The sequence below is a fragment of the Lathamus discolor genome, chromosome 3 (assembly GCF_037157495.1).
Source record: "Lathamus discolor isolate bLatDis1 chromosome 3, bLatDis1.hap1, whole genome shotgun sequence".
Lineage (NCBI taxonomy): Eukaryota > Metazoa > Chordata > Aves > Psittaciformes > Psittacidae > Lathamus > Lathamus discolor.
Window position 1 is genome coordinate 81367846 of NC_088886.1, and position 14817 is coordinate 81382662.

Consider the following 14817-nt stretch of genomic DNA (forward strand, 5'->3'; position numbering starts at 1 on the left):
CCCACGCATTGCAAACCAGCTAGAAAATGGGAAATTGGTTTACATGGCTCTGGTACTGTGAACCAGAGGAAGAAGAGAGACTACAGCACAGTCAAAGCTGCCCACATTAAAGCCTTACAAGTGAACGTGGATGGAGGACAAAAAAAAAAAAAAAATCTTCTGCTCAAAAGCTGAGAATGCTCACTGATAAGAAACACCCTGAAACTACAAGAACACCAGGGCTATACTAAACTAACAGAATGTTTCATTTGTGAAGAGTAACACTGTCACTTATGCAAGAATTGCAGCAAAGTTAGAGCTAGTTACTAGGTACCAACCTGCTCAGGTTCCGGGCAGATGTTTTTCTCCGGGCTCTCACTTAATGAGCGATCTGATAAACTGATTAAGTACTCTTTCACTCCTTTTTTCTCTGGCAACAGAATACTTCCAGGACTAGAAATTACACTGTCTTCCTGTCCACCGTCACTGGAAAACACACTTGCTCCATCAGCTCCTAAAGCAACAACCGTATGTTCTTCCACAAGTGGTTTCTGACAGTCTTCACTTTGGCTACCTGATACACTTTTTCCTTCCAGGGTCTCCAGTGAGGGACAGAAGGCATGACTTTCTGGTCGGTTATCAGACAGTGCTACGCCCAGTGGGCAACAGTGACTATCTGAAATGATTACATGATCTTCCTTGTCCGTCATCGTAATGAGGAGTTGGCTGCAATGATTGCACCTCTCTGGGATAGGCTTCATTTCCTGCACAGGAAGACATTGTACCAGAGCCAGACTGTGGTAGGCTCCACAGGCAATCTGGAGCACAACGCGCCCTGCCAGGTGCTCTACCTTCTGTGGCTTTGTCACTGGGAAAGTTGTTGTTATGAGGCCGAGCTGGCAGCCACTCCCCCAGGCCCATATCTCTCTGCTTAGTGATAGTGCCAGTGTGTGCTCCTCTCCACATGCTAGCTGCAAAATCCTTACTGATAACAGAGGACTGGTTTCAGAATCAGAAATACTGATGGGTTGTGGCTCTGGTATACATGGTTGATTAGCAACTGCACACTGGCCAGCAGAATTGTTCCCCCACATGTACACCACACCACTTTCTGTTACAGCTCCATTATGGAAGCTGCCAGCTGCCACTGTAATAATATGGTGCCCAAGCAAAGTATTTTCTAAGATAGGATTATGAGCACATGACTCCTCCGGTCCTGGTCTCCAGGGCAGTTTTCCAAAGCTGTAGACCTCTCCACCTGGGAGAAACAAAATCAAAGAACAACCTAGCATGAGTCTAATGAAATTAAAACAAAACTAAGATTTGAAGGGAAATTTACATAGATACCAATTTTTAGCTTACTCTAGACTCAGTGAAACTATTGCTATTGATCTATGAAGACTGCTGGCTGCTCTCTGCTATTGCCACTGTTACGTTCTATACCTCATAGTTAACATTACCCTGTGCACCCATGCATTGTTGAACAAAGTAATGCTTTTCTGCTAAAAATTTTACTGTACCCAAGTGTATTTATTGTTTCTATTTTAAGAACATACAACCATGCTCGAAGGGCATGACAAAATGCAGAGCTTATCCCTCCATGCAGTGGATCTAGCATTACCAAATTGTATTGTTTGCAACCGTACAGTAAAATAGCATTGTTCTATCAGGTGGAAGTGGTGGTGGGGTGTGTATATATGTATCTTGCCACCGTTTTGATGTTATACTGCAGCCTCTCCAAAATACCATTAGCATTATCTGAAAAGATTGGAGCAATGCCAGTTTAAGTTACTTTGCTAAGAAATCTATTTTTGAAATGAACAGTTGTTTCCACAGTGATAGAAAAAATTGTAAATCATATCCACAAACATGGGGCAAGAACATACACTGCAAAAGAAATATGTTTTACAAAAGCCTCTGGAGTTCCATAACTCCAGTAGAGAAGAGGTGCTTAAGGCAGACTCACCAATAACTTGGATTCTGTCCCTCAAAACCAGAGAAAATTCAAAGAAACTACCAACTTAGTCTTTACAACTCTATGCCCAATGATAAGTACAAGGACTGAGCTATGCAAACACTTAAAGGGACTGGCTTTTAGAAATACTTGGATTCAGAGTGCCAAGCTGCTCACAGACCAAGACTCACACTATTCATCTACTAGCTACAAGTTTTTCCAGAAGCACACAGAAACAAGAGCTCTTACACATCAAGAGGACCTCTTCCTGTACTGTCTTTTTTGAATAAAGACATCACGAGCCGCACCGTTTTGAATTAACACTATTCAGATTACATTACTATCTTTAAACAGGAAATCCAGAGACACTGTTCAAAAAAAAAAAAAAAAGAGCACAAAAGAAGACACTACTCTCCACAGTTTTAAGTAGCTTGTAACTCAGGAGGAAATACTGGCAAAGGTGAAAATCTAACCTTTTAAAAGTTGCACATGAGACACAGAATGAAAAAGTCTAAAATAGGAAAACTTGACAATAACTAAAACTTGTTATTGCCCAAAATCTTTACAATTAAGATGATTATTACCTTCTGTTAGAAGTAACCCATGATGTATCCCAAGGGCTGCCTGTAATACAGTCTTTCCACCGAGGCCCAGAAGCCTTTCTGGAGTTACAGAGCAGGAACCAGCCTTCCAAACATAGACCAGGCCTCTCTCTTTGGCTCCTTCTGCCTCTTCTGAGCTACAAAAAGATTGGGGGAAATACAAAATCCACTTGAAGTTTTCCATAGTTCAGTAATGCATGTTTTGCTTTCCACATGTGTAAGAAAGGCTTAATAGTTTAGGCATTAGTTTTAATTTCAGAAAGCCAACATATCTCACTTGCAGTTCAGTAATCTTAATTTAAATGTTATTTAAATGAAAAACAAATACCTTCTATTTGAAATCATTAGGTTTCTTTTTCATTTGTACTTTACTGCCTGAAAAACAGCTGATCTTGTCACTAGTAAACTTAAAGATATGTTTATTCACTACTGATACATATTATATTACTCACAGCTTTATATTATATATTCTACTTGTTGCTCATACTAAGGAGAACAAACTAATACACAGTTCTGACATTGTATGCCAAAGGAGACTGTTTTATCAGTTCCACCCACATGCAAGCTACTCTGTTCCTATCTGAACAATGAGATTTATAATGTTAACTCTTCCTGTGTTAGAAAGCAGAACAAACATTTGTGGTTTATTAGGTTTTATTTACGTTTCCGCTGGGGTTTTTTTCCTCTTTTACTTCAGAGTAGGTTTCTTTGATTCAAATAAGCCAGTTATTCAAATTAATTCAACACAGGAAAAAAAAAAGACCCTGAAAATGTATGGAAATATCTGGGCTTGCAGGAATGACTAGAACTATCCAAAGCTGGTTTAACACTTCAACACACTCTGGTTTGAATGCTCAATCAGCAACTTCTCCCATTCAGCACAAAGAAATTCCTCAAAACTTTGAAAACAACCACATGGTTTTAACAATTTGTGGTATCACTGGATTTAAACAAACACAAAAAGTCAGTTTAAACATCAGCATACACTGACAGCATGTCAAGTTAAATTAAGAGTTTTCCTTGAATTTCTTTAAGCCTTATATAAAACAGACTTATTCACCCTGCAGGAAAAAGTAGGTTTAGCTCCTTATTTACCAATAGTCAAGTCATTTACTCCCCACATAAACCAGTTCTTGCAGCTTTGCGTGAACTTGTGAAGATAAATACATAAGGCAGTGAGAAAAGCTTTGACAGAATGGCAATCTTTGTCTAGAAGAAAGGGCACAAATAAACACTGAAACTGAAGCAAACCCAGGAAAAGCTAGTCTGATAGGCTGCACTGTAGACAACTTATGCAAGTAGCACATTCAAAAGCCATAAGGCCCTACTTGTGGGGAACACGGCAAAGAAGCTGCGCCAGCAGACCTGAACGACAGCATGAACATCCTGACCCTCATCAGCTGCAAACCGTGGGAGTCAAGAGGAATGGAAGTTAAAACACCGAGATAATCTCCGAGAACTGTAGATATTGAAACAAAGAAGTTACTGAAGACAAAGATGTAATGTTGTACCCGGGACTTTCCCAGGAGCTAATGAAAGTATCCAATGTGGACTGGGGGACAAAACAATGTGTGTTCACGGAAAATGGAAAGTAATAATGTAGCAGAAAGTGGTAACAGAAAAATGTGCTTATACAGCTGAGAACAAGTAAGTTGGCTCAAGCAAAGGCCCGTGAACAATGTGATTGGTTGAGAAAAGCATATGATGTTGTGAAAAGTAACGAAAAGAAACTAACCCATACTAACAATTACTAACCGCTAGGCAGGGGTCTATAAAAGCCCTGTAAGCTCGCTCAATAAACGATTTCAGCTGCACCACAATTGGAGTCCGTGCCTTCATTACCACACCTCCTCATGCAGGCAACTGAGTTTTTGAAACTGAAACTGTTGTGGCGCATGGGATGAACAATCTTTCACAATCTGCCTTTTCACAATCTGCCTCTGAAACTTTCAAGATGAGAATAACTATGAGAGGGGAATGACCTCTCTTAGCTCCTGTGCCCTTCCCCAGGGAAAAAATAAAAATGAAAAAAGAGAGAAAGGTAACAGTCAAGAACTCTTCTAAAATTCAGATGGGTCATTTAACCCAAACATCACACATGCTATTAAAATGCAGAGTCCATCTCGTGTTTTAAATACCTCAGACTTGTGCCTAGAATAGAAGTAAATTAAAAAGGAACCAACTGAATAATATATAGGCCAGAAGAAAAGTTAGAAAAATCCAACATCATAATTAGGCCATTTACCTAAAATCAAAATGTGGATTTTATTCAGATGGGCAAAGCACACCAAAGAACACAACACTGTATCAAAGCTTTTTCCATCAACATACTGTGCATTAAAGTCAGTATAAAACCTCATATTTGGGCTTTTATCTACGTAAAAGACCTTCAGGGAACACTGTAAGACAAATTTGGACATTGCCATACCAGGATCTATTACAAGACACTAATTTTCCATCCCAAAACATATGACCTCTGTCACGTATCTTGAGAGGAAGAAACAAGGAGCAAAAGTATAGTCTGCTGCAGGGCTACTGATCCAGAATAAAAATTCACGGGTTCAGATAAGATTTAACCAGAGAACTTTACGTTCAAGATCTTAGCCTATGGCTATTCCTCCACAAGTTAACAACAACCAACTTAAATTGCTGTTGTAATAAGTTGAGTGTTTCAGACATAACTGAAACTAGAGCTAAGTTACTCCTCTTCCCTTCAGTTTAAGTTCTATAAAGAGTAAGCTGACATCACTTAATTCTACAGAATGATTGTAAGTTGTCATATTTCAGGCAGTCTCTGTGGCTTCACCTGGCTGTTTGTTCTCACCTTCTTTCCTGTGAGTCCATCTGTCAGTGGCAGCACTCCATCACCACCAAATCATTGCTCTTTCAAAGGGAACAATGTAATTCCTATGAACTGCAAAACATAATAAACCAGCCATTTAATTGCAAATCATATTAAGCCTAAAAAACCACAAAACCCATACCACCACTGAAAAAAACCCCAACCACAAAAAATCCCCAAGAAGCAAAGCTTTAGATCCTTTGTTAAATAAGCACTTCTACAACGGTAGGATGGTTGAAATATTTAGTTCACTCACACTGAGTTGGCAGACAAAAGCTAAACAGCCAGACTTGTCCTACCTACTCATCTCACAATAGGTCTATTGTAAGAACAGACTGAACAAAACCTAGTTCAAAGGCAGAAATTAACATTAATCTCTCTGTAAGTCTCACAACACCATTCAGGAAACATCAAATTGATCCACTTTCAGACTAAGATAAAATTCTATGCTTAAGCTAAATTTATAAGGTAAACTGATTTGCATGAGCAGAAAATGGTTAAGAGTTGAACTCATAATCGTATTCCCAGCCAAAGCACATATAACCATTAGAACGTACAGTTCTATTAAAGCCTGTGCAGAAAGCCCATTAAGAGTTCAAAACATTTCTTCCTGCAAGCAGGTTGCAGAGTATCTGTGAAGATAAGACAAGACCACGGAAGCTTTTTATTATCTTTTGTGTAACAAAACAAAGCTACAGTTAATCTTTGTCTCTTACATTCTGTTTGGCATTTTAATATTGAAAGAATTGCAATTTTCCTTGATCTAGTGCCTTACTAGATGAAGTATTAAAACTTTTAGTTACATTAACACATGTAATTACTCAAAATAAATTCTTTTGACCTTTTGCTTTATTATAGGTGCTGTCTAATCACCACTGTAACAAAAGCAGAAAATAAATTATTTAACATAATGGCCTTTTAAGGCAATACATCTCCATGAAAACATCCAGCATGAGTAGCTTGAAGCTTTTGCATACAGAAAATAGAAAGAAAACATGGCCAGTCTTGATTAAAAGACACAATACATGCAAACCTGCAACGTGCATACAGAAGTTTCAGTCTGCTTGGAAACAGCAATCTTCAAGTTGATAAATAACTGAAGTAGCAGAAATCCCAACACTTTCACTAGACTGCTCTGAATAAGAAATTACCAAGCAGACCTTTATAAGCAGAAACAGCAACATATCATGCCAGGTGTTTCCAGTTTTCCAAACAGAGCACTAAAAATAATGGATTTGGGCTTCAGGGCTGGCAAAGAACATGCCACAAAAAGACAGAGACACAAACCTATGAAATCAAATTAAAAGTAGTTAAAGTAGTTACTGTGATAAGCCATATGCACCTTGATCTGACAATAATTCAGAGCATACTTTCTAGGAAAGAACGCCACACTTGTCACCAGAAAGATACTGCTTTCAAGCCATTTCTGTCTCTCCTTTCTCATCCCCCACAACTGTAAAAGTTAACTTTAAAAATATTAACAGAGGAAGCCTCACAAATACAAGCAAACTGTCATGCAATACTTCAGTAACGGAGGTGCTGACAAAACATCAAAGGAAAATGGAAGTGCATTTCGGAACTCTCTGATGTGTTCTCGCTCAGAGTACAGCACATTTGGGGATTTATTTTTTTTGCTTGCTCAAAATCACCTAACCCTACAATTCATTCTCTTGAAATGCTGGCACTTCTCTGTGAAGGATATTAGCTTCACGTAAAAATATCCAATGGATTGGTGAATCAGACAGAGATGGGAGCTTTGATAAAGTATCAACAGTTGTATCATTTGTATCATATATACTTATTTAAAAACAGGGAACTGAGGCTTAAAATTTCTGCCTTCTATAATTTGGGGAGGGTTCAACTGCACAAAAACTTACTGTAATTCTCATGAAAGCTTCTGATTATAACAAAGTTAAATATTCATTAGTTAAAGAGGGAGGGGGGCATCTTCCATCCCAACACTCCCAGTCAGTTGCCAGCACCTATAATACACGCTCGGAGCAATGTAGAGGTATTTCAGCCACTTCAGCCAATGAGCCGGCTTCATTTGGAACAAACGCCCGTAGCATGGGGAACAAATGAGGAATTACGAGATGTGTGCATATCTATGGGGGTATGATATAATAGGCATTACAGAAACATGGTGGGATGGCTCCTGTGATTGGAGTGTTGGAATGGAAGCTTACAGGCTCTTTAGAAAAGACAGGCCCAGCAGACAGAGAGTGGGAGTTGCTATTTATATCAGGGATAGGCTGGAGAGTATGGAACTGTCTGGGGACTGGTGATCAGTCAACAGAGAGTTAGTTTGTGGGTCAGGGTTAAAGGGAGAACAGCTATGGGGGACATTACTGTGAGGATCTGTTATGGATCGCCTGATCAAGAGGACTCTGTGGATGAAGTGCTCTATAGAAAGATAGGAACAGCCTCACGCTTGCAAGCCCTTGTCCTCATGGGGGACTTAAACCACCCTGACATCTGTTGGAGTGATGGTACGGCCTGGCACAAGCAATCCAGGAGGTTCCTCAATTGCGTGGAAGACAACTTGCTTCTGCAAGTAATAGAGGAGCCGACAAGGAGAGGTGCCATGCTTGACCTTGTGCTCACCAACAATGAAGGGCTGGTGGGAAAAATGACGCTCCAGGGCAGCCTTGGTTGCAGCAATCATGAAATGGTGGAGTTCCAGATCCCCATGACAGTGAGAAGAATGTGCAGCAAGCTCACTGCTCTGGACTTCAGGAGAGCAGACACTGGCCTCTTCAGGAGCCTGCTTAGTAAAGTTTCATGGGATAGAGCCCTAGAGGGCAGGGGGGCCCAAGACCGCTAATTGATATTTAGGGATCACCTCCTACAGGCTCAGGAGTGTTACATCCCAACTAGAAAGAAGTGCAGCAGGAGGGCCAGGAGACCTTGGATGGATGAGGAGCTGCTGAGGAAACTTAGAAGGAAAAAAGAGGCTTATAAAAGGTGGAAGCAAGGACAGGCGGCTTGGGAAGAATACAGGGATGTTGTCGGGGAAGCTAGGGACCAGGTTAGGAAGGCTAACGCCCAGTTAGAATTAAACTTGGCTAGGGATGTGAAAGATAACAGGAAGGGATTCTATACATACATTGCGAATAAAAGACAGTCTAGGGACAACATAGGCCCTCTCCGGAAGCTATCAGCAGAACTGGCTACACAGGATTTGGAGAAGGCTGAGGTTCTGAATGACTTCTTAGCCTCAGCCTTCACTGGCAAAGGCTCTGACGACACCATCCAAGTCTTGGAAGGCAGACGCAGGGACTATGAGAATGAAGACCTTGGGCCCACTGTAGGAGAGGATCTGGTTCAAGACCATCTTAAGAACCTGAACATGCACAAATCCATGGCACCTGATAAAATCCATCCGCAGGTCCTGAAGGAGCTGGCAAATGAAGTTGCTAAGCCACTGGCCATCATATTTGAAAAATCATGGCAGTCAGGTGAAGTTCCCGACAACTGGAAAAAGGGAAATATAACCCCCATTTTCAAGAAGGGGAAAATGGATGATCCAGGGAATTACAGACCAGTCAGTCTCACCTCTGTGCCTGGCAAAATCTTGGAGCAGATTGTCCTGGAAGGCATGCTGAGGCACATGAAAAACAACAAGGTGCTTGGTGACAGCCAGCTTCACTAAGGGGAAATCCTGCCTGACCAACTTGATGGCCTTCTGTGAGGGGGCTATGGAACTGATGGACAGGGGTAGAGCAGTTGATGTCATCTACCTGGACTTCTGCAAAGCATTTGACACTGTCCCACACAACATCCTTGTCTCTAAATCGGAGAGATGTCAATTTGACAGGTGGACCACTCGGTGGATAAAGAACTGGCTGGATGGCTGCACACAAAGAGTTGCAGTCAATAGCTCAATGTCCAGCTGGAGACCAGCAATGAGTGGTGTCCCTCAGGGATTGGTGTTGGGACTGGTCTTGTTCAACATCTTTGTCAGCGACATGGACAGTGGGATTGAGTGCGCCCTCAGCAAGTTTGCTGATGACACCAAGCTGTGTGGTTCGGTTGATACACTGGAGGGAAGGAATGCCATGCAGAGGGACCTTGACACGCTTGTGAGGTGGGCAGATGCCAACCTTATGAAGTTCAACCATGACAAGTGCAAGGTCCTACACCTGGGTCGGAGCAATCCCAGGCACAGCTACAGGTCGGGCAAAGAAAAGATTCAGAGCAGCTCTGTGGAGAAGGACTTGGGGGTGCTGGTCGATGAGAAAATGAACATGAGCCGGCTACAGTGTGTGCTCGCAGCCCAGAAAGCCAACCATATCCTGGGCTGCATCAAAAGGAACGTGACCAGCAGGTCAAAGGAGGTGATCCTGCCTCTCTACTCTACTCTTGTAAATCCTCACCTGGAGTACTGTGTGCAGTTCTGGTGTCCTCAACATAAAAAGGACATGGAACTGTTGGAACAAGTCCAGAGGAGGGCCACGAGGATGATCAGGGGACTGGAACACCTCCCGTATGAAGACAGGCTGAGGAAGTTGGGGCTGTTCAGCCTGGAGAAGAGAAGGCTGTGTGGGGACCCCATAGCAGCCTTCCAGTATCTGAAGGGGGGTGCTACAGGGATGCTAGGGAGGGACTCTTTGTCAGGGACTGTAGTGACAGGACAAGGGGTAACAGGTTCAAACTTAAACAGGGGAAGTTTAGATTGGATATAAGGAAGTTCTTTACTGTGAGGGTGGTGAGGCACTGGAATGGGTTGCCCAGGGAAGCTGAGAATACTCCATCCCTGGCGGTCTTCAAGGCCAGTATGGACAGAGCCTTGGATGACATGGTTTAGTGTGAGGTGTAACTGCCCATGTCAGGGGGGTTGGAACTTGATGATCTTAAGGTCCTTTCCAACCCTAACTATTCTATGATTCTATGATTCTATGAAAGTTATTTAAAGTTAAAGCCAAGCATTTGATAAGCTGTTTTGCACGATCTCCCTTCAAGTCCCAATTGAAAATGTTTGTCCCTAATGCTATTTTCTTTCCACAAATGAGACACCTTGAAGACATTTATAAACAATTTTCAAGATCAGCGCAAGTTTTCATTCACTCCTAGGAGAGTGCAACATTATTCCCATTTCACAGCTAATACGAAATACAAAGCATTTGGTCACAGCCTCAAACTGAGTAATTACAAAGTTTCTTCCTCCCAGTAGGAATACACAATTTTCCTTGCAGGTTCACATCTATCTACTAGTATATTGTAGCATTACGCATACATTACTTCTTTTCTACTAAGACTACCTGAACTGTTAGGAGGCTGAATAGTCACACAAGGGCCAGGCACAATAAATCATTGCCATGGTACAGAAGATGGGTATGACATCAGCACCTGCACTGCTGTGCCAATACATTCACTTTCTAAATTTTTGCTTTACGCTACAAGAGGAAAAAAGCAGACTGCCAAATAATGCCAAATTATTAAGTGGATTTGTGCTACAGACAGATGGTCACAGCATGACACTGAGGTCGTAGTTCCCACTTACAGAGCAGAATGTGAATTCAAGTTCTCCAGAAACCAAACACTACCACACCATTAATAACTGCTATGGCAGGGAATGAGGTGGAGTAAACATGGTTTTCATTACTATGGTACTGCGTCCTTCACTGTCAGTGACCACTCTTTAATAAGCATCCTGGGTATAAAAGTCGTATTGCATTCAGTGCTGAACAGGAATAACTGGTATGCCCCTGACTTTCAGAAATACTAGAACTCCCATCAGCCTTACATACTTATTTGCCTGCTATAGTTAACAAATACAAGTACTTCTACAGCTTTCAGACATGTTTACAAACATTTTTTTATAGATTTGTTGCATCTTATTCAGCGATAACTTACACCATGAAGACTGTAAGTTTGTTATACAAGGTTATCTACTCAGGTTCTGAAGGAGGTTACCCCCAAGCTTCGTAATTCAACCACAGTTGTCAGCATCAGCCTTATCTACATATGTATCATTTATCATTGCTAACAGTAGTTCACATGTAATGTGTTACCACTCCAAGAAGCCCTTGTGATTTCGTCAGCACCAACTAAACAACCGCTATTTTTAATGCTATGTGATTAAGATCTGCTCAGAACAAAACAAAACAACTTGCTACTAAAAGACAGCTGCAATCCCTTCAGATATGGGCTCAAAGCTTTTAATGCTGGTTCCAGTGAATGAGGGATGGTAGCAAACAAGATACAACAGTAAAGGGCTGTGTATGTGTGTGTGTGTGTGTGTGTAGGAATACAACAAAGGGCCAAGTATCAGCTAAAAGAACACAGCTCAAAACTGCTATAGCACAGAATTAATAATTTAAAGTTTACCAAACTCGTAAAAGACTAAAAAAATTTCTGAATATCCCTTTCTCCTCTTTCCTTTTGAAATGACACCTTCTTAATTCAGCACAGGTTCAGGTGCTCCCCCTTCTCTAAACAGTTAACTCCACAGAAGCTTAAGGAAGGTAAGTACAGCAAATTCTCGTAAGTTGCTGCACTACTACAGCAGTGATGAACTACCAATTCTCTATGACTACTCTAGTTGCTCCTCAGCGTCTCACCACAGTACTTTTTGTGCTGAAAGAAGAGGTCTGTGAGTGACAGCGTGCTATGTCATCTGTACATCATATTGCACCCACGCCAGTACCATCCTTCAACAGACTCTGAAAGTTGAAACAGTATTTACAACCAGATCATGCAAAGAGAAAGGGCTCTGAAACAAAACCGTAATGTGATAAAGGGCATACTGTTTAAAGTATGTCTTAAAAACTCCCATCAAGAGGGAGGAGTCCTTTAGGAACCTACATAAACGTCAACATCCCTGCTCCATCAGCCTCCAAGAGTTAGATAGTCAGCACGTTCAGTCAGAGCTCTTGAGCCTCTTCCTCAGTAACTCACGGCCAGTCCCATACTGAGCAGGGGCCTGCTCCCTCAGCAGCAGCGCACCGCACCACCTCCCGCCTACAGCCCAGGTGCGGCAGCCGCAGGGAGCGCCAGGCCGGCCCTCTGCGCTCCGGCCAGGCGCGTTCCCACCACACCGCCGCGCTCCCCGCGTTCCCCCAGCGGAGGAGCCCTCCCCCCCCGCCGCTCCTCGTACCCCTCCACACTTCCCCCACCTGTTGCCCTGCAGCCAGGACGGCGCCGGCCCCGCCGGAGCGGCTCCCCGGGGACAGGGGCGAGGACGCGGCGCCACAGGCAGGGGCCGAGCGGCAGGGAGCCGCTGAGGGGGCGCGCGCGGCTAACGGCCGCTTTGGGGGGCGGCAGGAAAACGACACCCCCTGCACACACGTACATACACACACATACAACACCCCCCCCCCCCGCCCCGCACAGGTCGGCGCCCCACGTGATTCAATCTCCACTCCCCCCCGGCACCTCGCGCGGCTCCCTGCCTGCCCGCCCGCCCGCCCGCCCGCCCGCCTGCGGCCTCCTCACCGGGCACAGCGCTCGGTCCCGCCGCCGGGTCCCGAGGCGCGGCTGAGCTGATTCACGCGGGGGCCCGGGAGGAGCGTCCGCCGAGCAGGGGGGTGGATCCCGGCGTCGCCCCGCGCGCGCAGCGGCGCTGAGTAAAGAGGCCGCAGGGCGCAGGCGGGATACGGCCGCCGCCACGACGGGTCCCGGCCCGGGACAAAATAGTCTGAGAGCGAGACCCACCGAACCGCGGCAGCTCGGTCAGGCGGCGGTGGTGGTGGTGTTGGTGTTGACAGCACCCTGGGAGTGGTAAACGGCAGAGGCGTGAGGCTGGTTGTGCAACACCAGCGTTACCATGCTGGCCCCAAGAGTCACCTGAACATGTATTTCAAACTGTATGGGGCACGAATAAAGAACAAAGCTGTAACCTACACAGGAAGCCTGACCAATATCCGGTAATATCCTCCCATGCTCCATAAACCCTCTGACTTCAGCTACTGATTTGAATGGGAGCAGGCCTGCACCACAGTTTGCTGACCCAGAGTCCTCCTACAGGACAAGCCTTACTAAACAGTTACTTACCTGTATATGTAGGTGTACATTAGATGTCTACACGTGTATGTACAAATTGTGCACACGTGCACGCCTATATATGTTTATCCGTACTATATAAACACCTATATGTGCATATACATACTATTATATATATACACCTATATGTGTATGTACATACTGTTATATATACACCTGTATGTGTATATACATACCACATACATGTGTTTCTACTTTAAAAAGCTCTGCAAAATATATTTTTTATGTTATGCCTGTACTTGGAAAACAATTTCTTACATTGCCTGAAGCTTTCCTTTAAAAACCACGGTTCTGATGACAGGTAAAGGCTCTCCTTTATAAACTCTTTATGTTTTCTATGGATAACTGTTAAACATTTCTATCAGAGTGTTTCATCTGCTAAGTGGAATGAATACTCCATTTCGTTTTAGCTTTTTTCAATAGGCAGAACCACCAGCTATTACCCCGCTTTCTTCATTTACCAGCTCTTGCTAGCTGGCAAAAGTTGCATGACTTTTCTTCCTAACAGAGTGATACTCCTCTCCTCCCTAACACAAAATGTAGCTAAAATCAAAACGAACAATCTTCATATGAATTAATATGTAGTAAATATTTTTATATTGTCTACTTTTTGTACTTTTTTTCTCTTTACATTCCTTTAAAAGGCAAGAATTGCTTAGGCTTAGATGTATTTTAAAAGTCTATTTGCATAAATATGGTCATACAATTAAAAGCATTTTCCAGAATAAGAAACTCTGTGCAAATATGCATCAGTTTGTTACTGAGTTCATTGCATCTAGACAGCCTTTATAATGCCTGAAGAGCACAACCAAATTACTACTGTATTTTGATGGCTCAAACAATACACGGAAAATAAATAGAAGGCTGAGTTCATGATGATAGATATTTAGCAAATTATGGCTAACTGGGAAGTGAAAAAGAAAATCATGTGAAATAAACCAAGCCTTCCAGGTATGTTAGCCCCTTCTTGCCGTGCAAAGGCTGGGTAGTTTGGTTGCAATGAGACACAGAAATTGTTCCTGCCTTCCCAGGAGATCGTTGCTTAAAAATACATCCTTTTGCTCAAGGAAAGAGCTTTATTCTTAGGCACCAAAACTGTGAAGCAAAGGAGAGAATTCACATCATGCGTACAAATGAAAATTGAAGGACCTAAGGGGTTGGCATAAAAATTCTGTGGTATGATGCCTGCTCCCTCACTCCTCGCTAGCATTTTCTCAGTGTGGGTTGGGTGTTAGTCCAAGGAAGCTGCACAGCAAGTCCTACTCATGGGGGACTGAAAGAAAGGGACTTCTGCCTGTCCACATCCAGTGTAAACTGCTATGTGTTGCCTGCTTAGCACATAATTGATGAAATCTCTTTGAGGCTGGATTAATCCATTTGGTCTGGCTATTTTGACAAGCCTGTTTTCTACCAGCTGAAACTCATTGCATCCCTTA

The 14817-nt window shown here is 43.0% G+C and overlaps 1 protein-coding gene across 2 annotated transcripts in view; it reads right to left on the reverse strand.

Moving 5' to 3' along the window:
- Nucleotides 1-12982, reverse strand: part of ALS2 (alsin Rho guanine nucleotide exchange factor ALS2) — a 45400-nt gene extending 32418 nt beyond the window's left edge. Inside the window, exons 1-4 of one of the 2 annotated variants that reach the window (XM_065670067.1) lie at nt 12815-12982; nt 5360-5449; nt 2518-2672; nt 318-1237 (exon numbers count right to left, since the gene is read on the reverse strand). In XM_065670067.1, the coding sequence (XP_065526139.1) occupies nt 318-1237; nt 2518-2672; nt 5360-5379 (1095 nt within the window). In that variant the 5' untranslated portion in view covers nt 5380-5449; nt 12815-12982. Of the gene's footprint in view, nt 1-317; nt 1238-2517; nt 2673-5359; nt 5450-12495; nt 12561-12814 lie in introns of those variants that run through there. The other variant, XM_065670068.1, reaches the window with a different exon arrangement.
- Between the last annotated feature and the right edge of the window lie 1835 nt (nt 12983-14817).